General features: G+C 36.2%; 3 protein-coding genes across 3 annotated transcripts in view; 2 read left to right on the top strand and 1 right to left on the bottom strand.

The window, feature by feature from the left end:
* The window catches only part of Adss (adenylosuccinate synthetase), a 32,347-nt gene extending 27,191 nt beyond the window's left edge, over nucleotides 1–5,156 (top strand). The window contains exons 7-10 of the mRNA XM_028175625.2: nucleotides 421–545; nucleotides 1,178–1,304; nucleotides 1,741–1,861; nucleotides 2,478–5,156. Of these exons, the coding sequence (XP_028031426.1) occupies nucleotides 421–545; nucleotides 1,178–1,304; nucleotides 1,741–1,861; nucleotides 2,478–2,530 (426 nt within the window). The 3' untranslated portion in view covers nucleotides 2,531–5,156. The remainder of the gene's footprint in view (nucleotides 1–420; nucleotides 546–1,177; nucleotides 1,305–1,740; nucleotides 1,862–2,477) is intronic.
* A 6,222-nt stretch (nucleotides 5,157–11,378) lies between these two features.
* On the bottom strand, nucleotides 11,379–15,271 carry Sgf11 (SAGA associated factor 11kDa). Its single transcript, XM_089738576.1, has 4 exons — nucleotides 14,339–15,271; nucleotides 13,573–13,762; nucleotides 13,066–13,209; nucleotides 11,379–12,468 (listed from the first exon to the last, which is right to left on the bottom strand). Exons 1-4 carry the CDS (start codon nucleotides 14,697–14,699, stop codon nucleotides 12,228–12,230), a joined length of 936 nt encoding a protein of 311 aa, XP_089594702.1. The 5' UTR covers nucleotides 14,700–15,271; the 3' UTR covers nucleotides 11,379–12,227.
* A 302-nt stretch (nucleotides 15,272–15,573) lies between these two features.
* LOC114243915 (SCAN domain-containing protein 3-like) lies at nucleotides 15,574–17,575 on the top strand. Its single transcript, XM_028175566.2, has one exon. The coding sequence runs from the start codon at nucleotides 16,204–16,206 to the stop codon at nucleotides 17,452–17,454; it is 1,251 nt and encodes a 416-aa protein (XP_028031367.2). The 5' UTR covers nucleotides 15,574–16,203; the 3' UTR covers nucleotides 17,455–17,575.
* The last annotated feature ends 5,438 nt before the right edge of the window (nucleotides 17,576–23,013 follow it).

The following is a 23,013-nucleotide window of genomic DNA, read 5'->3' as shown; positions in this document are numbered from 1 at the left end:
ACAAATGTTCCGATTGACTTCCACGGTGAAGGAATAACATCGTGTAATAAAAATCAAACCCGCAAAATTATAATTTGTGTAATCACTGGTGGTAGGATCTCTTGGGAGTCCGCACGGGTGGGTAGGTACCACCACCTTCTTCAAAAATCTTCCTTTGATTATTGTATAAACTACTATATATGTTATTGCAATTTGTATATTTATTTGTGTGTTAATTTTAGTGCACCATCTATTATTTACTCTGTTGATCACCTTTGGTTGACTGGTAGAGAATGCTTAGTCCACTGATGTAGATAAATAAATAAAGTTATTTTGTGATTGTCCCCAAAAAAATCTGAAAAACACCCCCTTTCGTTTATATTTATTTACACTTCATGTTATAAATAAATGAATAATGTAGATTATACGAATGGTTCACAGGAGACTGGTCAGCTACTCCAGGAGCGAGGACACGAGGTCGGCGTCACCACCAGACGCGTCCGGCGCTGCGGCTGGCTCGACCTGGTCGTCGTCCGCTACACCGCCATGGTCAACGGATACACGTCGTGAGTACATCCCATGAGTGGTACTAGACTAGACAAGGGGACAGACCTGCTGCAAGACACAAAATTCGTCTTCTCGCATTAAAACTGTATAATTTCAAAACTTACTAATCTTACGGGAGAGTGTTTTAAAGGTTTTTAAAACTTGTGATATTTTTAATATTAATCATCTTTCCAACAATTTTATTTTTATTTTTTTATACATTATCTGACTTTTATAGTAAGATAAAATAATGTACTAATTTTGTTACATAGGTATACTAAAAAAAAAAAAACTAAACTACGCTCTTTTGATCGTGTTTATGAGTAAAATCCTGTTGATACCAAATGATTCCGCATATTAACTCACATTTCGAATAATTTTAGAAATCGTACACTTTTAATGCGAAAAGACGAAATGTTCAACTTCTCTTCAAGCTATTTATTAGCATCAGCTACCACAGCTATGGACCGAATTTTTATATTAATATTCTAGAACAGAGCTGTTTTAAACTTTACCTTTGTAAGCTAATTAAATTGACTACAAAAGCCGGAGGGCCAGAGGAAACAATATTTTTGAATACAAAATACTTTCCGGGAATTCCCCCAATATTATTAAAAATAGCCTAGCTAATTATACTTTTTATTGTTTACAGATTGTGCCTAACGAAACTGGATATTTTGGATACCCTGAAGGAAATAAAAGTCGGTGTCGCTTACAAACTGAATGGCAAGAAGATTGATTATTTCCCGTCTTCGATGGTGGAACTTAGTAATGTAGAGGTAAATTTGTTTTTTTTTATGGCTTAGATGGGTGGACGTGCTCACGGCCAACTTGGTGTTAAATGGTTACCGGATCCCATAGACATCTACAACGTAAATATGCCACCCTCCTTAAGATATAAGTTCTAAGGTCTCAGTATAGTTACACCGGCTGTCCCACCCTTCAAACCGAAACGCTTTACTGCTTCATTCTCAAGAGGTCCTACCACCAGTAATTACGCAAATTATAATTTTGCGGGTTTGATTTTATTACACGATGTTATTCATTGGACCCTTCGTCGCAAGCGACGGGTTCGACGAGGACGGTGACCGGTGCTTGTGGTAGCTAAAAGCACCGTTAGTGGATCGGGAGGATCCGTAATGACGTGTTGGTATTTATGTTGCTGACGTCTATAAGTTTCGGTAATCATATTATTTTTATTTTTTTGCTCTATAGGTGGAATACATTAGTTTACCCGGTTGGGCGTGCAGTATAGAGCACGTGCGGGAGCTGGACAAGCTGCCGGCGGAGGCCCGCGCCTACGTGAAGGCCATCGAGGACTTCCTGCAGGTGCCTGGTCAGTATCTATACTAATATATAAATCTACAGTGGTTTTTACGGATGTTCCGTTATAACTACTGAACCATTCATCCGATTGACTTGAAACTTGGTATCCATGTAGAAAATACATGTACTTAATGGATAGGCTAATATTTGTATGAGTGTTGGACTCCCTAATAATAATGACAATAAATAATAATGTTAATTTAAAATAAATAAAACTGCGCGCGTGCAACTTGGTGCCCGTGAATGAAGTGAAACTTCTTTCTCGATGGGTAGTAGTATTGTGGTTTTCTTAATTTTTTATCGTTAAATCAGATTGCTCATGTAATAAGGAATGCTGTGTAAGAGATGCGACATCTTCAACATTTATATTATATATATTTAAAATTGTAGATAGAACAATAAATAGTGAAATTATATATATTATTATTATAAATGTTGGAGATGTCGCATCTGCTAAACACAACTATATAGTTCCGCGCACACAATATCGATAAGACCGCTCATTTTTTATCGCTCATACTTTTTTTTTGTACTTAATGCTTAGTTTCTTTTGTTGGTGTACAATAAAGAATACTCTCTCTCTTTCTCTAAATTTAACTTAGCTAAATTACTTTTTCTTTTTACAGTTAAATACATTGGCGTGGGTCAAGGACGGGAGTCGATAATCAGCGTCGACTAACATCGCGTCCCGGCATCGCGTCTTCGCGTCGCTACTTAGTTTCATTATTGTAACTGTTAATTTTATCTGCAAGTCGACACGCGCACGCGCCGGCTTGCTGATTCAACGCTCTACGTGTCCGGTCGGTCGATGATTTAGTATTTTACCTTGTATGTTCGTATTAAACTGCATATGGCAACGTTCATAGATTAATTAGAAATGAGCGCGCTTTAACCCTTTGACTGTCGTGTAGGTCACCGGTGACCAACGCGGCGCTTTAAAGTAAGTACGTCGACTTCTGTTACTAAGGCGCTGAAATATCTAGTAGACTCTGGGTAAGACGAATCCGAAGATAAAGAGCGTGAAAATATTACTAAGAGATCTAAAATGCTAAAACGTACATTATTTTTTTATTGCATAAATGGGTGGACGAGCTCACAGCCATCCTGGTGTTAAGTGGTTACCGGAGCCCATAGACAACGTAAATGCCGCCACACACCTTGAAATATGAGTTCAAGGTCTTAGTATAGTTACAACGGCTGCCCCACCCTTCAAACTGAAACGCATTACTGCTTCACGGCTGAAATAGGCAGGGCGGTAGTACCTAACTGTGAGGACTCACAAGAGGTCCCACCACCAGTAAGAAACAAAACAAAGCAAAGTTAATCAATACAGGAAATCAATATAATTACTTGAATACGCCGCGTAGGGCACCGGTGACCTACACGAGAGTCAAAGGGTTAAGCGATTATTATCTGTAGCACAACTTCAGAAGAAAGGAATCTAACAACAGCTTTCTCTATATGAATATATATTTTACTAGCGACCCGCACTTGCTTCGCTTCGGAAACTGTAATTTTTTATTGATTTATCCACTATTGAATGGATGTTATTATACATATAAACCTCCTCTTCAATCACTCTATCTATTAAAAAAACATCAAAATCCGTTGCATAGTTTTAAAGATTTAAGCATACATAGGAGATATAGGGACAGAGAAAGCGACTTTGTTTTATACTATGTAGTGATTCCTATCCTACAATCAACACATAAATAATGTCTTCTAAATAAATGAAAGACCAGAAGATTAGTATTTTTATGATGAAAGGAAGAAAAATATTAAATGTCCTTTGTATGTAGAAAAAATTGTCATACATTTTTCTCGCTTAAGAAAAAGTAATTTTGAAATGCGAAGTACAATTAAATTATGTCACTTACAAACTCGAATAAAGATATCAATCATATCGACCGACCAAACAACGGAAGAGCAGTTTTTTTTTTTTAAATAAGTAATTAATGCAGTTTTTTGTTTAACAAGCCCAAGTAAATTAATTAGTTTAATTCGATCGAATAAAGAAATCTCTACATCAGGAGCAAAATGCGGGACCTATATAAAAAAAAATATCGCTTTTATTCGGATTACATACGATGGTCTGTCTTGTCGCGTGATAACCGCGAAAAATAATTATAATCTAGAATAGCGAATTATTTAGAAAAAAAAAAAATAATCCTAATTACAGTTCCTTAAAAAGTGGTTCTACAACGACCAATAAACCAATTTTAATTTAAAAATATGATCATGGATAATCGACCTTTAAGGCTGTGCTGTCGTAGGTAAAATTATTTCCTGTTAAAAAAAAATGTTTCCGCTGTGCGACATTTTCGTGCCAACCCAGTGTAGAGATATACACAGTAACTACATTTTACTTGATTGGTATTTATCCAAAAGTATTCAAATGATTCGCAATTAAAAGCAATAAGTATTGTCAAATTAAATTATATTGTCATATATAATTTTTTTTTGTTTTCACAACTATTAAAGTAGGTCTTTTGAGTATTTTTTTCATATAACATAATTAACATTTTTAGTGATCACAATTTCACGATTGGTATTCAAAACTTTAATGTACAATATAGGGATTGGCAACTTACCAAGATCAAAATACAGATTTTGTAGTGAAAGCACAAATCGTTTAAACTTGAATTAAAATATTTTTTTATTAATACGTTATTAACATCTGACTTAATAGATTTATACATTTCCATTATATTATTCACAGTAGTTCTAGATAAGCAATTCTTATAAGAGATATCATTGCTGGTTCGATGAATATGTAAAGAAATCGAGATCGTAACAAAAAATACAAGTACCTATATTTTTTTTTTGCTTAGATTGTGGTTTGAATATATTATATCGTTACAATATAAAAATTCTAGTGAATTTTATGAACGCGATAATGTTTAATTGAATGCACAAATTTATCAAGACCCTTGTTTTTATCATGACCACAGAGAGAGCAGGCAATGAATGTTTTATTATGATTTATCAAAATTATTTTTTAGCAATTAATTTTTGGTTGTTGTCTGGCAACGCAGACTTGAAATGTTTTCTTTTTCTAAATTGTTTTAAACTATTTTAAAATATAATACTAACGTTTCTTAAATTTTCTTCTAATATCTAATTTCTCTCCCATTCCAAAGATCTATGTTTGAAATTTGAATGAACGAATTTGTTTTTTAGTACTTACATTTTAATATCATCGCTTAATTTACATTGTGAAGTGTTTTATGTGATATCTTTAATTATTAATGTAAATATTTTGATGCAGTTATTATGTATGCGAATAAAATGTTTTATTCTTTTAATTGTTCTTATTTTTCTAATGCATGGTTTATATTATACGACCTGGGACTTGGAGCGTCTGGAAGTTATAAAACTGCTTGTACTAAAACTTAATTGGTGGCAATCTATAGAAAAGCCCGCACGGGTAGATACCACCGTCTTAGGCATTTCTGTTGCAAAGGAGACCTTTATTTCGTTATTAGTCCGGTCAATCCCTGCCTGACAAGAACACGCGGACAATAAAAATAAAAGTCCAACATGAAACTACATGAATTTATTTAAATCACGGATGACACCAATATTATAGTATATATCAAGGGGTGAAAAGTGACTTTGGTTTAAGCGACTTTACAGCATTATTACATTTAAAGTTTAAAATTGAGTCGACTATTATCAAAGCCGGCAATGTGACTTTTGGACAATTATTGGTAAATCAGAAAAACGAATTATTGACTTTGTATTCCATTGGCAGTCACAAAACTCTTCTGAACGACATCTTAGATAAATAACAGGTTAAGTATTAACCTTTATTTAATGCAGTTTTTGAACCGTATTCTTTGAAGGAGACGATTATATTCAAATCAATCTGTATTGACATATCAATAACATTTTCTTGTCCAAATGCACAGATTGCCACCTTTGATAATAGACGACTCAATTTGGAAAAAGTGTCCTAACAAAAAAACTTCTTCTGCTATTTAAATAGAGTACTATTTAAAGTAAATTGAAATTCAATTGAAAACATCGAACTGTTGATGCAAATACCGAATAAGACGAACCTTTAATTACAAAGATAAATGTCGCGTATTAAACCAAATAACTTTTTTACCCTTTGACATAATTAAATTTCGACATATATTTTCGAACAATTAAATGCTTTGAATTTCTAATTGAGAGTGGTTAAGGTTATGGTTACATATTGAATTGTCTAACTTCATTGAGGATTATTGAAGCGAAAAATTTGAAGACCATCTATATCAATAATTTTAGACCTTACAAATTACTTCTTTTTGTTTTATAAGTGTGAAATATATCGTTTTATACATAACAAAGGCAGGTTTTACAGTAAAATTATCAGTACAATAAGATAATCTTAATTCTCTACGAACATTATGTCATTAATAAAGCATAGCAATGTTTTTATTTTATTTTATTATTATGGATATTTTTCATTTACGCATAAAATCACTGCACGTATAAGTTACGGTAGTAGTTTCTGACGGATGCAGGGTCGGGCCTTCGTTTTAACTTTAATAATGCAAACTCTGTTTCCAATTGTTTTTAAAGAGCTACAAAAATTTGGCGGCGACTAGCACATATGGAGATTGGCTGATTTCTCTTAATTTTGTGAAAAAGGCCAGTACTATATTTTCGCTTAGCTACCCAGGTTGGCTCCTAAGACGTGTTATTATTATACCAACGACCCTACAAGTCTACGTTGTCACAGGAACTTCCATAGTTTGGGCCTTAGATTTCTTAATGGCTAGCTGCATGGCCTTCTGTTTTTCGCGATAGGTGGCGTGCAGCTGTGCTCCCACCTCAGACGTTTCGTTGTTTGGTTGGCGACGACGGTGCCTAGTGTACTGACGTTTCGCCTTTATGCACTCTGTGCGAAGTTTCGCGATTTCTGGGGTCCACCAGTGTGGCTGCTTCTTGGGAGGTCGAAGACAACGGAATAACTTGACCTGTGCCGGTTTTGGAAAGCACCATGCCGCCACTATAGAGGCTTCCATTAGAAAATCTTCGTTCCCAGCGGCGAACTCTCCGGCCGCTGTTGTGGCCATCTTTAAGGTTTCAGGAATATCGTCTCCAGTCAGCGTTATTGTGAGTGAACGGGGCTTCTGTCGAGCTGCTGCTTTTGAGGTTCTGTGCCTGCCCGGATTTACTCTTGCGGACGGCGATGGAGTAGGATATGCTTGTGTGGAGGTTGTAGCGGCTACCTGACTTTGGCCCGGTGCTAAATCCGGGCGATTTACTCTTGCGGACGGCGATGGAGTAGGATATGCTTGTGTCGAGGTTGTAGCGGCTACCTGACTTTGGCCCGGTGCTAAATCCGGGCGATTTACTCTTGCGGACGGCGATGGAGTAGGATATGCTTGTGTCGAGGTTGTAGCGGCTACCTGACTTTGGCCCGGTGCTAAATCCGGGCGATTTACTCTTGCGGACGGCGATGGAGTAGGATATGCTTGTGTCGAGGTTGTAGCGGCTACCTGACTTTGGCCCGGTGCTAAATCCGGGCGATTTACTCTTGCGGACGCCGATGGAGTAGGATATGCTTGTGTGGAGGTTGTAGCGGCTACCTGACTTTGGCCCGGTGCTAAATCTGGGCGATTTACTCTTGCGGACGGCGATGGAGTAGGATATGCTTGTGTCGAGGTTGTAGCGGATACCTGACTTTGGCCTGGTGCTATATCGGGCGCAACTGCGGTGGCTACGGGTTTCGAAACCGTAGCATCAGTCGGCATAAGCAGCTTGTCCCTGGCGTCCATTTTTTTCTCAAGCTCTGTGAGCCTTATGTCGAATTCATGTATGAATGCACGCGAGAGTCCATTAACATTCAACTGCTGGAGTGGCAGTGGAGGTAGTGTGGCAGTTTCCGTGGGACAGACGGCCGGTTCCACGAAGAGGGAATTTATTTGTTGCACCTTCTTTCGAGCAGCCACTATTTCTGCTAGTAACCATTCCTTTTCCTGTTGCAATTGTCGATTTTTTTTCTGCAACTCTTCATTTTCTGCCTGCAACTGTTTTTCTGTCTGCAACTGCTGTTTTTTTGTCTGTAACTGTTCTTCTGCCTGCAACTGTTTTTGTATCTCCAAAAGCTGTCTTTCTATCTCCAACTGTTTCTCTGTCTGCAACTGCTGTTTTCCTGTCTGACAGGGCTTTTTCCGATCTTCCACATCTTTCGTTAATAAAACTGACCTTAACCCCCTGATGGCGGTCACGCTGACCTCAAGACCCTTCGCATAAATATCCTCAAGGTCCGGCGAGTGTTCCAATACTTGTTCGACTACGAAGGCTGTTGAAGCCATTTTTGCATATGAGTCGTTGTGTTCTGATGGTTCTGGGCAAGACTCAACTGAGATAGAACGACTAATGCGAAGCATCCTCTCGATCCAAAACTCTGATGGATTGAATTTCGACGCAGATGGAGGCCAGGAGGCAGACCGCTGCCTGCGAAGAGATTGGCCACCGTTCGCGTGCACTTCATTTTCCATGAACTCCGGTTTACTTGCAGAGCTCCTGCTCCTCGAACACATCGAAAGCGTGCTGTTTTTTTGCGATTTTGCGACGGTAGGGACGTCCGATGATGTCCTAGTAATCTCGCGGCCCGCGCTGCCGCCCCCTAAGCCCTCTTGGCAGTTGGTGCCCCCCCCAGAATACGCGGGGCAGCGTGCCGAAGCACGGAGGGATTCTCCAGCCGCTGAGCGGTCGGTACCCTCCTGGGGTAATTCTTTTCCCGAACTGACGTAATTCATAATGATATTCCTTTTTTGAGGGGTGTGGTCCCCGAGAGACGCCCTCGGGACTGGATTCCCTCCAGCCATTCATCTCATCGCCGGGCGCCAAAACTTGAGATTGGGTTATTTTTTTTAAGAGGTTTACATCCTCTCAGTTCCTACAAGGGTTGATAGAAAGCTTGGTCCCCATTACTGAGGATTACGGGTCAGCGGTTAGTCCAAAGCCGTCTGACAACATTTCATCGAAACGAGTTTGCCGGACTGGCCGCCTCGTACACCGGCGGACCATTACACTACACCAAATAAAATATGCTGTCGCAAGCTGGTACTGTAGCAGTGGTGTACAAGAAATTGTAATATTTTTTTTTAACATTTATCCCTATCTTCATATCTGTAGATGTTCAAAATACATTTTCGATGATAAATGATCATGATGATTTACGGATTTAAAAAAAAAATTCCTTTTAAAATATTCGATTCAATAGAGAACACGTAGCAGATGTCGTTTTAGGACAGAATAAGGCTATTGTACGGTGTATGGCTATTGTGTATGGGCTCCAGATACGACTTGGTCACCAGTTTATGTAAGAGAAAAAACGAAAAAAAGCTTAGCCTTGCGACTTCCGGAGGAAGGTTTCTTTGTTTGAACAGTACAAGGAATTCGAATAATACAAAAGATACCTATTCCAAAAAAAAACTAAAAAAAATGTTCATGCAACTAGACATGTAGTTTCAGTACATACTGCAGTACCTATCCGACTAACAAACATATCACTGAAGACAATACACAAAGAATAATACATAAAAAACAAATATTGAGGATCCTAAAGTAATCAGTCAACTAACAGACTAAATTTCTGATATTACTTAACGTATAGAGCCCGCTGTAAACTGATCTCTGGGACTCCAACAATAACCTAGTGAGAATGAAAGAATGCAAATGACAGAGACCTAATATTAACATTATAATTACTGTTAGCAATGTTTAATTACCTCCCTCAATGTCACCCTAGCAAAAAGCTAACTTAAATAACCAATATTGGTTTTATTACACACTATCATCTGGCCCAAAGCTGGGATTTCCTGTGCTACCAAAACAATTCACGATTCCAAGGTGGAAAAAAATCAGTTGCAAAAAAAAGGGGAAAGGTTACTGAAATGTTTCGTCATTGTCTATTTAATTTTGTATATCGAGGGGTGGAAAAGCGTTTGGTTTAAGCGAAATTTTTGCAACTCTACAGTATAGTACATTGTGTATCAAGGGAGAAAAGTTGGACATTTCCTCCCGCGTGTAAAATTAACCTTCTAAATTAAAGGTAAAAAAACACCCGGCAAGAAATGTCCAACTTTTGTCCAGCGGTGCACATACTATTTTTTCTCCTACCAAGCCAAAAGTTAGTGGAGTACCGAGTCGGGGTCCGGGGACGAAGCCCTGGCGGGGGGTAGGGGGGTGGAGCCCCCCATACTCATAAAAAAACCAATTTACTGTTTTTTAATTTTTAAATAAACTACTACTAATTGAATAAGAACTGTCTGATGAACTCATCTTTGTTTAATACTTCACTATTAAATTTTATTGCCTTTTGTTTATTTTACTTTTACACTAAATACAATACTGCAAATAACTCGAGCACAACAATGGCCGAGAATTTTAGGTGCGTGAGAGCAGACGTAGACACTAACGCGCATGCGCACTTGTACCCAGGGAGAAACAGTTACACTTTCTTCCCTGTACAGCGGGAAGAAAAGTTACACTTTCTTCCCTGTATAGCGGGAGGAAAAGTTACACTTTCTTCCCTGTACAGCGGGACGAAAAGTTACACTTTCTTCCCTGTACAGCGGGAGGAAAAGTTACACTTTCTTCCCTGTACAGCGGGACGAAAAGTTACACTTTCTTCCCTGTACAGCGGGAGGAAAAGTTACACTTTTTTCCCTGTACAGCGGGACGAAAAGTTACACTTTCTTCCCTGTACAGCGGGACGAAAAGTTACACTTTCTTCCCTGTACAGCGGGACGAAAAGTTACACTTTCTTCCCTGTATAGCGGGAGGAAAAGTTACACTTTCTTCCCTGTACAGCGGGACGAAAAGTTACACTTTCTTCCCTGTACAGCGGGAGGAAAAGTTACACTTTCTTCCCTGTACAGCGGGACGAAAAGTTACACTTTCTTCCCTGTATAGCGGGAGGAAAAGTTACACTTTCTTCCCTGTACAGCGGGACGAAAAGTTACACTTTCTTCCCTGTATAGCGGGAGGAAAAGTTACACTTTCTTCCCTGTACAGCGGGACGAAAAGTTACACTTTCTTCCCTGTACAGCGGGAGGAAAAGTTACACTTTCTTCCCTGTACAGCGGGACGAAAAGTTACACTTTCTTCCCTGTACAGCGGGACGAAAAGTTACACTTTCTTCCCTGTACAGCGGGAGGAAAAGTTACAGTTTATTCCCTGTACAGCGGGACGAAAACCGAACGTCGGTAGGAGAAAAAGCCATTGGGGGTTTAAATTTTTGAAAAAATACCATAACAAAATAAACTTCTTTAGCTATTTGAACAGAGTAAACTTAGTTGAAGTTCAAGTAAAAATATCAAATTTTTGATGCTAATACCCAAACAAAAATAAATGTCCCGTAATAAGCGAAATATCGCTTAAGCCTTTCACAACTCGATATAATGACTCGGTGGCTGCAGGGCCAAAGGTCGTAAGTTCAATACTGTGAGAAGCACCGGGTAAAAATTCATTTGATGAACAGGTTTCTTTGTTCTTAATATTTGTTATATATACAATATATATGTATTGAAAGGTATATTTAGTCTTCTGTTCCCATAATACAGGAAACCTTGAGGCAAGATGATCATTGTTTTTGTTGAAGTGTGGTGATAATTGTTTTTTTTTTTAAATAATAGCACACTTTCACCTGCTTTCAATCAAATGCGAATTTCACGACAAATTATTTCAACCTTTTAATTTTTCAATATGTTCTGAAGATACTTCAGACATTTGATTGATGCAGAAAGTGGTATTAAATGACATACATCTAACATCTAATAATTACATATGGCAATATTCTCACAAACATCCATAAAATACTTACATTAACCAAATATTGTTTGTAATGATATAGTTTGATTATCAACATTATATTGGCTTTTATGATTATATTTTAATTTTTTTTTATATTTTTAATTCTTTGCTCTAACTCTAAGCACTCTTATCTATTTACTGTACAAAGAAAAGTGCAGATATAGGTCTTATATAATAATATGTAGAATGCATGTTTTACTTTTAAAATAATAAATGCTTCATGCAATTTCTTACTCTCATACTACAGTACATTAAAAAAAAAACAATATCAAAGGAAGTCCTAATAACTAATTTCGTTGAAATAATGAGATCCATCGACAGTCGCAATCGAAACACCAGACTTAGTTATACTGTAACAGAAGAACATCTCAAATCATCTTTTTACTTTGTTAGAAATGTCTCATCACAGAACTAAGTATTTTAGAGCACCTGAACCAGTAGTACGTTATCCTGAAATGTATCACACAAAAAAAAACACCAGTTCACTTTTTATCAATCACCAGCTCAGCCTTCCAAAAGTTCCGTGCCAATCATCTGAGCAGGATCTTGTGTAAACTCTATTCTCTTTGGCTCGGCGAGATGTTCCTTTCCCGTTTGTTTTTCATCTTTGGTGGGGCTCGGTGGCGATCGCGCTTGCGACTCGACGATGAACAAGACGAAGATGGACTGGAATCGGGCGGAGAGCTGGCCTCGTCGGGGGTTAGACCCATCATTTGAGACTCTGGAGTTGAGGGCTCTAATACACTGATACGCACGGCCCGGCGTTGCTCTTCAGTGTGCTGGGGACACCGAGTTGACCTGAGTAATAAATATTTTTGATCAGAATTTAAAATTAATTTGAATAAATGATATTGAGTTTATCTTATTCAATGGTTTTCATAAATTGAAATCTCATGATACACAATAATTATAATGTAACAAATACGATCTATCTGATCAGATCTATCTGACAAATATGATCTATCTGATCAGATCTATCAGCACCTTCAGTTTTTACTGGTGGTAGGACCTCTTGTGAGTCCGAGCGGGTAGGTACCACTGCCCTGCCTATTTCTGCAGTGAAGCAGTAATGCATTTCGGTTTGAAGGGTAGGGCAACCGTTATAACTATACTGAGATCTTAGAATTTTTATTTCAAAGTGGATGGCGCATTTACGTTGTAGATGTCTATGGGCTCCAGTAACCACTTAACACCAGGTGGGTTGTGAGCTCATCCACCCATCTGAGCAATAAAAAAAAAAAAGTTTGTAGAGAAAAGCCCATCAGCAGACCATGTTTAAGACAGGCGTCTTACTAAAGGGTGATGTCGGATAAAGTACTTTATCAGTTTAGCCAAATAGCAGATATTGGTAAAAGCAACTGTCTGGAGAAAAGAAGAAATAACAACTCAAAATACCTGGTGCAAAACTTCTTAGTGTGTTCAGAAACAACACCACAGCTGTGTAATAATAGATTTTTCTTCTCATTGGCAGTCATTGTTTCATAGGTAGTACTGCCATCATTAGCATCATTGTTCAGGTGACCATTTCTGCTGTTACCACTGTAATTATAAAAAGTCCTCTATCCACCTTAGTCATCCAATGAATCTGGGCAATTGTCCTTGGTCATCAGAAACTACATTAATAGAGAGAGAGAACAACATGTTTTTCTTTCTAGAATTTAATTGAGGGGAAAGACCACAAATTTGTATAGCTCTAGAATTTGTAATTGTGTGTTTATTACTTTCTGGAATAGGAAGGCTTCAGTTATTCTCAATTAACCAAAAATGTTTTTACAAAGAAATTATATTGATCCACTACTTAGATAAAAGAAGAGAATGAACCAACAAATATATGTACCATATTGCTTACAGCATAGTGGAAATAATTACTTTATTTCAAACAACAAATTGGTGCCAACATACTTGTGCATTTTATTTGGTTTCCTGTTATTGTTGTTTTTAATTCGTCGTTTCCGGCGTTCATTTTGCATTGAGCCCCCGGCCCAGTCAGCATCATCATCATCATCACTTAGTAGTCCAGCATAAGAGGTAGGTTCACGACTGTTTGAGGCAATCCGGCGGGATGCTATACGAGAACTGTTTCTACCCATTCCTATATACAATATAACAAATACACGTTGAAACAATTTCTTACTACTTTGCACTCCAGGTGGAATGATAGGACAAACTATATTCTAGTTTAATGTGAATGGCATGAGGCTTGATAAGAAACTATCTCATGATCTTGACTGATCATCAGGCGATTAAATATATCAATTGTAGTTTGTAAGATGACCAGTGCTGGTATTCGCGTAGGTTTCAACTATTTAAAACCACATAAGCCATACCCCTCCCTACTTTTCTCAAAATTGCAAATAAAGTCTTCAGTTACACAAAGATGGTTGTGCACAATCTAGATACTATTACTAGACTGTGAATCCAATCCAAAAAAAAAAATTAATAATTTAGGTATGTTAAAGAAAATAGCAATCTGCAAAAACACTAACATAGTTCTAATTTTAAATATATCTCTATTACAAAATGTTTAAGACTGTAATAGATTATATTAACTGGTAGTAAATGGGGTTGACGCTTTGACTTAAATTCACCGTTAAAATAATACCGTTTAATGAATTACATGTACTACATGTGATAAATCAGTGAAACAGTATTAGCAACTTGTCCTTACCCATACATTTCTCTAAGTGAGGCGCGAACCTCGTTGCCGACACCGGTCGCTCACAATTTGGACACGAGCAGTTTGAATCTGGGGTCTTTTTCATCATTGAAAATCCGAATACGTCACACTCGGATGTATTTACTATTTTATAGGGCTCTTCTTCTTCTTTCTCCCCTTCTATCAGATCTGTAAGGCCGGTCTTCACCCCATGATGGAATTCAAACAAGATGCCCAAGGTTACGTCGTCAAACAATTGATCGTATATAAAATTTGTCGCTTCGACGGCGTTGTCTTCATTTTGCATTATTTCAAAGAATTTACTGTTTAAATCGTTCATACTGAGCTCGCTGGATATTGTATTCATTTTCATTGATTTTTCTTACGTCTATACTTCGGAAAATTTTTGACTCGGATAGATTTGGCGTTGCTTTTTTTAGGAAAAGATTTAAATATTAAAGACTCAACAAACTAAACTACTTAATATTTTGTCTGATTCTCATTGGATGGGCAATGGGAAACGAAGACCGTAATTCTAATCACTAATGTTTTGTATTAAAGGCCGAAGCCATGATTGTTATATAGAAATGTAAAATAGAACGAAGGGTATAGAAATTTATCATTAATGAAGGAAATTAAATGAGGTGAAATAAAACAAAATCCATAGTGGGTGTAGGATTATTCCATAAAACAAAAGATGTTAAACGGATATAAATATTTACCAATAATAGACGGTTAAGCATAGAAACAATAAACAGTTAAAATAATTCAGCTAACTTCACACCTTCGATTTATGAAATAAGCTTATAAAAGCACCCTCGCGTTCTAAACTTCCAACTTAAAAATTAGAGTGGCTTTCTGGATTGACCAATCGAAAAATCTATTTTTTTACCAAATACGGCATGTTATTATGGTCCAGTGCTAAATCAAGATTCATCAAAAAACAATTACGGATGGCAGATATGGTTTTTTAATATTGAATAGAACGGAAGTACAAGTAAATGATTTTTTTTTGTATTAAATCAATTAATTTTAGTGTAATTTAAATAATTTATGATTTATTGAACGACCGTAAACATGTAGAAAGATATAATTTAGTTCTACTTTATCGATTTCTGAAGTCGATCAATTGATTGAGTTCGACTAAAAGTCCGGATTTCCGATTTATGAGTAAAGACTACAGGATTTTAATCCCTATATTCAGTGTATATTCTATGTGCCTTGTTTAAAAAATAAAAAAAGAGACTTTTTGGCGGGAACGCGTGGAGTGAAGTTGTGTGATTTGTTTTATTTTATCTATTTAGTGTTTCTTCGGGTTTAAATGTGTAATAATGGTGGTTTATTAACCGTTTAATATCTGTGAAAGTGCACAAATGTGGGAAAATGAAACAAAGCCGCTGGACGTAACTTCTCGGGATCCTCCAAAAAGTCCATGAAAAAATCTTAGTAAATGACCACCATTTTACTGAGATTAGATTTCATCTCATATCATCTCATTTAATTTCATCCCAGCTGATTAATGTCTCAAATTAATCATTTTCATTTCATTTCACTCCATAACATCGTTTTTCATAAAATTAAGAATATACATTAAAATAAGACATGACTTATAGGTCTCAGTTACCAGGCCAAAAAATCTCTTAAAAAAAAAAAAAAAACTCGAAGAAAAATACCGTAAATAAAAAATAAAAAATGCAAGAATCAAGGGGTTTTTTTAGATCTGAAATAAATGAAAAGGTTTTCTGATTAAATCAGTAGTCCGTTCACACACCCACATGTTTAGTTATATTTTTTCTTTAAGGTGCCTTTAATAGTTACTGTAATGTCTGTATCTGTAATCGAGTTAAAATCTATTCAATAACCAATGTATTTCAACCATGACTTCAAGCTCGCTCGCAATGAAACAAATGTATTCAATGAGTTTAGAAAATAAACTTTTGAGTGAGGTTTGGACTAGATCTAAAGTATCATATATCATAGACTGCCTCAATGGGAGTAATAATGAAGTTCCAAAGTATTTTAATTTGAATCGGTTTTGCGTTACTAAAGTTAACGACGATGTCATATTGAATAGAATAACGCAAGACTATGGTTTCCAGAATGTATTAAGGTTGATACCTTGCGAAGATGCCTTTGAAATTATTTGGGAAGCACACATAGCAGATAATGTACATCGCACTCTCCTAGAAACAATGAGAATAATCAGAATAGATAACTTTATTGAATTGAGTAATATTGAAGCGGTCCTAAGCTTATGTGATGTTTGTAAGGATAAAATGGGCAAGCAGATTATTAATAAGCAATGTGCAGTAAACATTGTAAGCATGACTGACAAGCCTGTTGAGGACTTCAAGTTTATTTTGGTGTATGAAGACTTGGGTACCGGCTTAGTTCAGCTGAGGCCTTTAGCAAACAATAGTGACGTTGAAATAGCTATGGAACTGTATAAAATCTTTGCCGATTTTGGACAGCCAGATGAACTCCTTGTAGATGATCCAAGTTTTTTTTCTGTGACAAGAACCAAATTGTTACATAAATGTTCAAAGTTTTTGCTTTTAGGTCATTTTAAAATAAAACACAGGCACAGTTCAAAAAAGTGGCTTAAACACATTAGGACATTGATGGATAGACTGATGGAATATTTGAATGTAACTCATTGGGTAACATTGTGTTATGTTCTGCAATGGAGAATCAACAATACAAACTTATCTAGAGTATCACCACATAATTTAGCATTCAAAAATAAATTTCTTGATGCACAACAAATTGTTAAGCACATTACACAACCTCCAATAATTCCTGCTGGAAATTTAAATCATCTTCATCAAGAAAAAACTGGTCATAAAAATACAGAGCAAATAATTGTCTCTGACAATTTTTGTGGTTCAAGCACTAGTTGCTCTGAACCAATTATATTGGAAATCTTAGGTGTTTCACCTGTACTAACAGTTAAAGGTATGGAAGATAAAACGTCTGCTTCGTGTAAAGAGTGCGGAAAAGAAATTCTTACAAAACTTTACAATTGTCAGAAATGTAAAAGTAATTTGCATTTGTACTGTGGTCATAGAATTGTTGCAGCTGAAGCAAGCGTCGTCTTAATTGTCTGTAAAGTTTGTAGAGATTTATGAGGTCATGAGAACCACAGTAGAACAAATAAACAGACAGAATGATGATGTTTAGGGAATCCATCCTAACCTTAATATAATTTTATGATAAATATTGCCTAATATTATGATGGCAACACCAGCATTCTTGGGTTTTATTTATGATTCCAATTTCTTTACAAATTTAGTCACTTGAAAATATTGTCATAGCTTCATAATAATATTAATTACAGTCAGTGTGAAGAAAGACCTTTCCTGAGCTATTTTTTTGACATTGTAAATCTGTTATTTACTTAGTCCAAAGTTTAAAAAATATCATTCCTGAAATATTAGGTTCAAATTGGATGAACCGCATTATTATATATATATAGCTACTATCACAAAAGCAATTAGGTATACAAATTTTTGCAAATCATTATTAGGTTCAGAGATATCAATAATTTATGTTAAAGTTCGGTTGAATTGGCATAATTATGGTGCTTTGGCGTCTTATGTGGGAACACAAAATATCACATTTTGTTTTTCGAAAAAATTGCCATCGTAATTTCAATTGAATTTTAAAGCGAAATTTATTGACTGAAACCAGGAAAATCTCTGAAGGAAAGCTGTCATATTGCTCCCTAAAGTTCCCAATCGGTTTTTACAATACAATTTAGATCTTGCCAAATCTGAATCTATTCTCCCGATTCTATCCAAAGTCTAAAATAAGATTAATATGATTGTAAATTCAATAATTCTAGGTTTTTCCATGTTCATCAAGGTTAAATAGTTTTTTTCCATCGCAGCTTCGTTTAGGACTTAGGAAAACATTAGACGTTAAAAAAAATTTTTTTTTCCCAGTTTTTTCGCATTTTGCATTTTATTGGAATATTGGTACGCAAGGGCAGATTAAACTCAAGCTGTCTTGGAAACAAAATTGTGGCCTATTAGAAGAATGGGTTACTGTTCAGTTATTATAAATCGTAAAAATAATCTCAAAACGAAAAGCAAATAAAAAGTTCGGATTAATCTATACTAATATTATAAAGCTGGAGAGTTTGTTTGTTTGTTTGGTTGAACGCGCTAATCTCAGGAACTACTGGTCCGATTTCAAAAATTCTTTCAGTATTCATCAGGCAATTGACATATTTAATATCAATTGTCAAAAGGCGATTGTCCCATAGATATATGAATTAAAATTATTATTTATGCAACGTGGGTAGCTTATTAATTAGGAATAGGCTTGAAAACATGTTTGTAAGGAAAAAAATGGTAAATATATTATATCAGTATTTTTTTTATGCCGCGGGCCACATAAATATCGTCCACGGGCCGCAAGCGGCCCGAGGGCCGCAATTGCACAGTATAGAATAGGCTATATAACTATTGGAAGGTCGTGATGCTGTACACGTATAATTGTCTATGATGAAACCATTGTCAAAAGTAAAATTTGAAAGACACTGCAAGATTAATGCATGTATAGAAACGTGTCTCGGCAACATGAGTGAACATCAGGAGAAGGTGTTGGAAGATCGTGATGCTGTACACGTATAATTGTCTATGATGCACTATATTTGAATTTGTATTATGTTCCTTTTTACTGTTGATGTACGGTGTCATTCTGAATTATATTTTCTCTTATACAAGTCAACACAATGTTTTCAAGTATTTCATTTACGTTTTAATTAATTGCTATAGCCGCTAGTCCACCCTATCAATAACATCACGCTAAGACCAGTACAAGCGGAGCACCAATAATTAGTAATGTTTCAAAATCGGGATTTTTCCTTTTGTTTCGCTACGTTTCGCTACTTTAAAGTATGACACAATTGTTCCCCTTTAAAAGCTCTAAAAAAAGTCAGTGACAGCATATGTCTACATTTTAAAGTTGGCTCACTATACCTAGTCAGGTCATAAATTCTGTCACATGTTTAATGTAAAATAATTGAAACAAGTTTATTCATTATGTAACCATTCATATACCAAAATGAACTTAACAAAACATAGATTCTTATGACACTAAAGTTTATTCAAAATAACCTCCGTGATTTGAATACAGGCCTTCAATCTGCGCGGCCAGTCGTCTATCGCAGCACGAACGAGGTCCATGTCAATATCGGCGGCTGCCTTAATCAAGGATGTCTTGAGTGACTCCAAATTGGGATGAGGCTTTGAGCACGCCTTTTCCTCCAAGTGTTGCCATATCTTGTAATCTAACGGATTCAAATCTGGACTGGAGGAGGGCCAGTCTTCGTGCCGGATGAAGTCGATTTCACGCGCCGCCAGCCAGTCTTGTGTGCTCTTCGCTCTATGAGCTGGCGCCGAATCTTGTTGGAATACCCAGTGCCTGTTATTGAACATGGTATGAGAAACAGGTTCCACAAGGTTCGTCAGGACTGTATTTTGATACACAAGTGCATTCGTTTTTACACCTTTCTCACAAAAATGTACCTCTGTTAAGTCCCAATAAGAAACTCCCAACCATACCATGAGCGAGGATGGAAAATGACCTCGTTGGACACGCGGAATACGGTTGCTCGCTTCTCCACTACTGTGTGCGTACACCTTATCATTTTGTTTGTTGTAGCTCTCTTCTACGGTAAAAATTTTTTCATCCGAAAAAAGAATTTCCCGATATTTTTTTCCCGCGTACCGCTTCAACAAAGCGCGGCATCTCTTCAGTCTCAGGTCCATTAGACGAGCGTTCAAACGATGTCCTGTTTTTCTTCGATATGCCCGAAGCCCTAAGTCTTCATTTAACACCCTTTTCACCGTGGTTCTGCTTAACCCCATCTGAAGGGCCAACAGTTTCTGCTTACGTTTGGGATTTCTTTGAATTCGCGCCTTCACAGCTTTTATCACTGCTGGAGTCCTAACAGACCGAGGGCGACCACTTCTTGACCTGTCATCTACACTAGAGTCTTCATTGTATCGTTTGATGGTACGATAAATGAATCTTTTGGTTATATTCAAATTTTTCAGTATGTTAAAAATTTGAATTGGCGCGTAACCGCAACGATGCAACGCAATAACTGCAACACGGTCTTCTTTAAGCGTCCACTCCATATTTAAAAATGAGTAAAATTCTAAAAGTATACATTTTTTTTTTCATGAACAATTCGAAATTCGAATTCAATAAACTTTTTTGTGGCCAGCATTCTAAAAAAAAAGTTTTTACTGTGTGACAATACTTATGACCTGACTAGGTATATAACGTTTTTTATGCTAACCAAAGTTCTAAATTAAAGCATTATTTGTGAAGGTGTTTTTATAAAGATGATATTAATCCTTATCCAAATAAATACGTTATTCATTACAAGTATTTAATTTTAAAGAAATTTCTCCTCACTTGATTTTAATGAGTATCTCGACTATTGTGACTATGACTATTTTAATGGGTGTGAGAAGATATTGCAGTTTTAAAATAACATCTCAGCAAAATCATGATCCAGCGCGTAATATGTAGGTACGATGTACGATGTACAAGGCGCCGGCCGGCCGGTGCGCAGCGGCACAGAATAAGAAGAATAACAAGAAACACCCAAATTACTTCAAGATGGGCTTTGAAAATTATAGATTTTTGTGGATTTCTCCAGGATCCCATCATCATATCTTAATGATTACAGGACCATTTAAGAAATCTACTCTTAAGAACAAAAAAAAGAAAAAAAGAATTATTTGAATCGGTTCAGGCATTCTTGAGAAATCTGTGAACATACATAGATAAAAAATAGTAGTCGAATTGATAACCTCCTCTTTTGAAGTCGGTTAAAAAGTGTGATTTTGGTATCATAAATAGCTCCCATTCTGTTATTCAAAAATATTTTCACTTTCTATGTTTATAAAAGTACTTTACTCTATCACTTTATACTATTACTAGAAAAGGAACTTTCTATTAAATTTAATAATTGCAAAAAATTAAACACTTGATAACAAAATTTATATAAGTTTAGTTTTAAAGTACATATTATTATCTGAAATAACAATATCTTGTTTAATAATTTGAAGTGCATAGATAACACACATAAAATTCTTTTGTACTGTTAGTTTGCCTTAGTTTGATTGCCTGTTGTGAGCGTGACGGTCGTGTTTTTTGAAGAAAATGGTAAGTTATAGATAAGATGTATTACTGAAGGTAAATAAATAATTGCTACCTATCTTTACCAATTTTATTATTTTAAAATACATACCTATAAACAATACGTATATTGTTGCATTTTTAAACGGATAATTCTAAAGAAAACAATATTAATTTATTCAAGAAACTGCTTCTTAAATAATATAGTTTAAAAAGATGCTTGCAAGTTGTTAGCGTTGTCAATATTTTGGATTATTGAATTTAATTATATATTGATATAGATGATTTGACAATGAAAACAACTAAATCAGGGCTTTCCAATCTAGATAGGTACATTTACGGGCTAATTAAATTAATAGGGCCTGGAAAGCCTAAATAACAGGTATAATAGGTTAAACTATAGTTTATTAACATTCAGTGTACACTGGGCAGTGTCATTAGGTATGCACTAGAGTCTAGAGTCTAATGCATAATCATTCCCGATCCTGCGGACAGAATGGAAAGCAGTCGACGTCGCCCAAAACACGTCATCTCGGATCCTCCCGATCCACTAACGGTGCTTTTAGGTACTTCAAGCACCGGTCACCGTTCTCGTCGAACCCGTCGCTTGCGACGAAGGGCTCGACGAGTAAATTAACTCTCAGACACAGCCCACTGAGTTTCTCGCCGGATCTTCTCAGTGGGTCGCGTTTCCGATCCGGTGGTAGATTCTGCGAAGCACGGCTCTTGCTAGGGTTCGTGTTAGCAACATCGTCAGGTTTGAGCCCCGTGAGCTCACCTACTAAAGTTAGGGTTACGCTGACATAGCCTCTCAAGGCTATCAGCATAGGTAGGAAAAAAAAAAAAAAAAAAAGGATAATGTCACTAACTCAATTATGTTTATGCTGGTTCTACTAGATTTCTCTCGACAGTTGGGAACGGCGACCCCGAATGATAGCGATGATACTAAATCGATGTTTCTAAAATAATAGATAATTTTAATGCCAAAAGAATACGCCGTTATTTGTGATACTGGCCAGTTGATTAGGCCAAGATGCTAAATTTATTTTCAAAGGTCATTAGTTATTAATGATCTTTAAAATTATGTTGGTAGGTAATAAAGCCAATAAAATTCATTTAAATGAAAGAAGAATATTGTCTATAATATCTTATAAACCATATAATATAAAATATAAACTATATAATATCTTGAAAACCAATAAATAATCATATATAATAAGATGTAATACCTACGTAAATAAATTGCTTGGTACATATTTGATTTTAATTTAACATTTTTAAAATATCGAATATGTAATCGATATTGTAATCTCTTATCTGCACTCCTATTGCTCTCTGTTGCTGTTATATTTTACAATAAGGAAGTTTCAATTTTTTCAGTTTTCTTTTTTAAATATCACACTAAGACTGCAATAAATCCTAGTGTTTTTTTTTTCAATTATCTTCATAAATGACGGAGTTCGGAAGCTTTTCCCTTTCATTTTGAAATCGTATGACGCGCGACCGGTCGGCCTAGCGCTGACGTC

Source organism: Bombyx mandarina, chromosome 25 (assembly GCF_030267445.1).
Source record: "Bombyx mandarina strain Sakado chromosome 25, ASM3026744v2".
Lineage (NCBI taxonomy): Eukaryota > Metazoa > Arthropoda > Insecta > Lepidoptera > Bombycidae > Bombyx > Bombyx mandarina.
The sequence above is the reverse complement of the archived record's forward strand: the minus strand, read 5'-3'. Positions and strand labels throughout refer to the sequence as shown.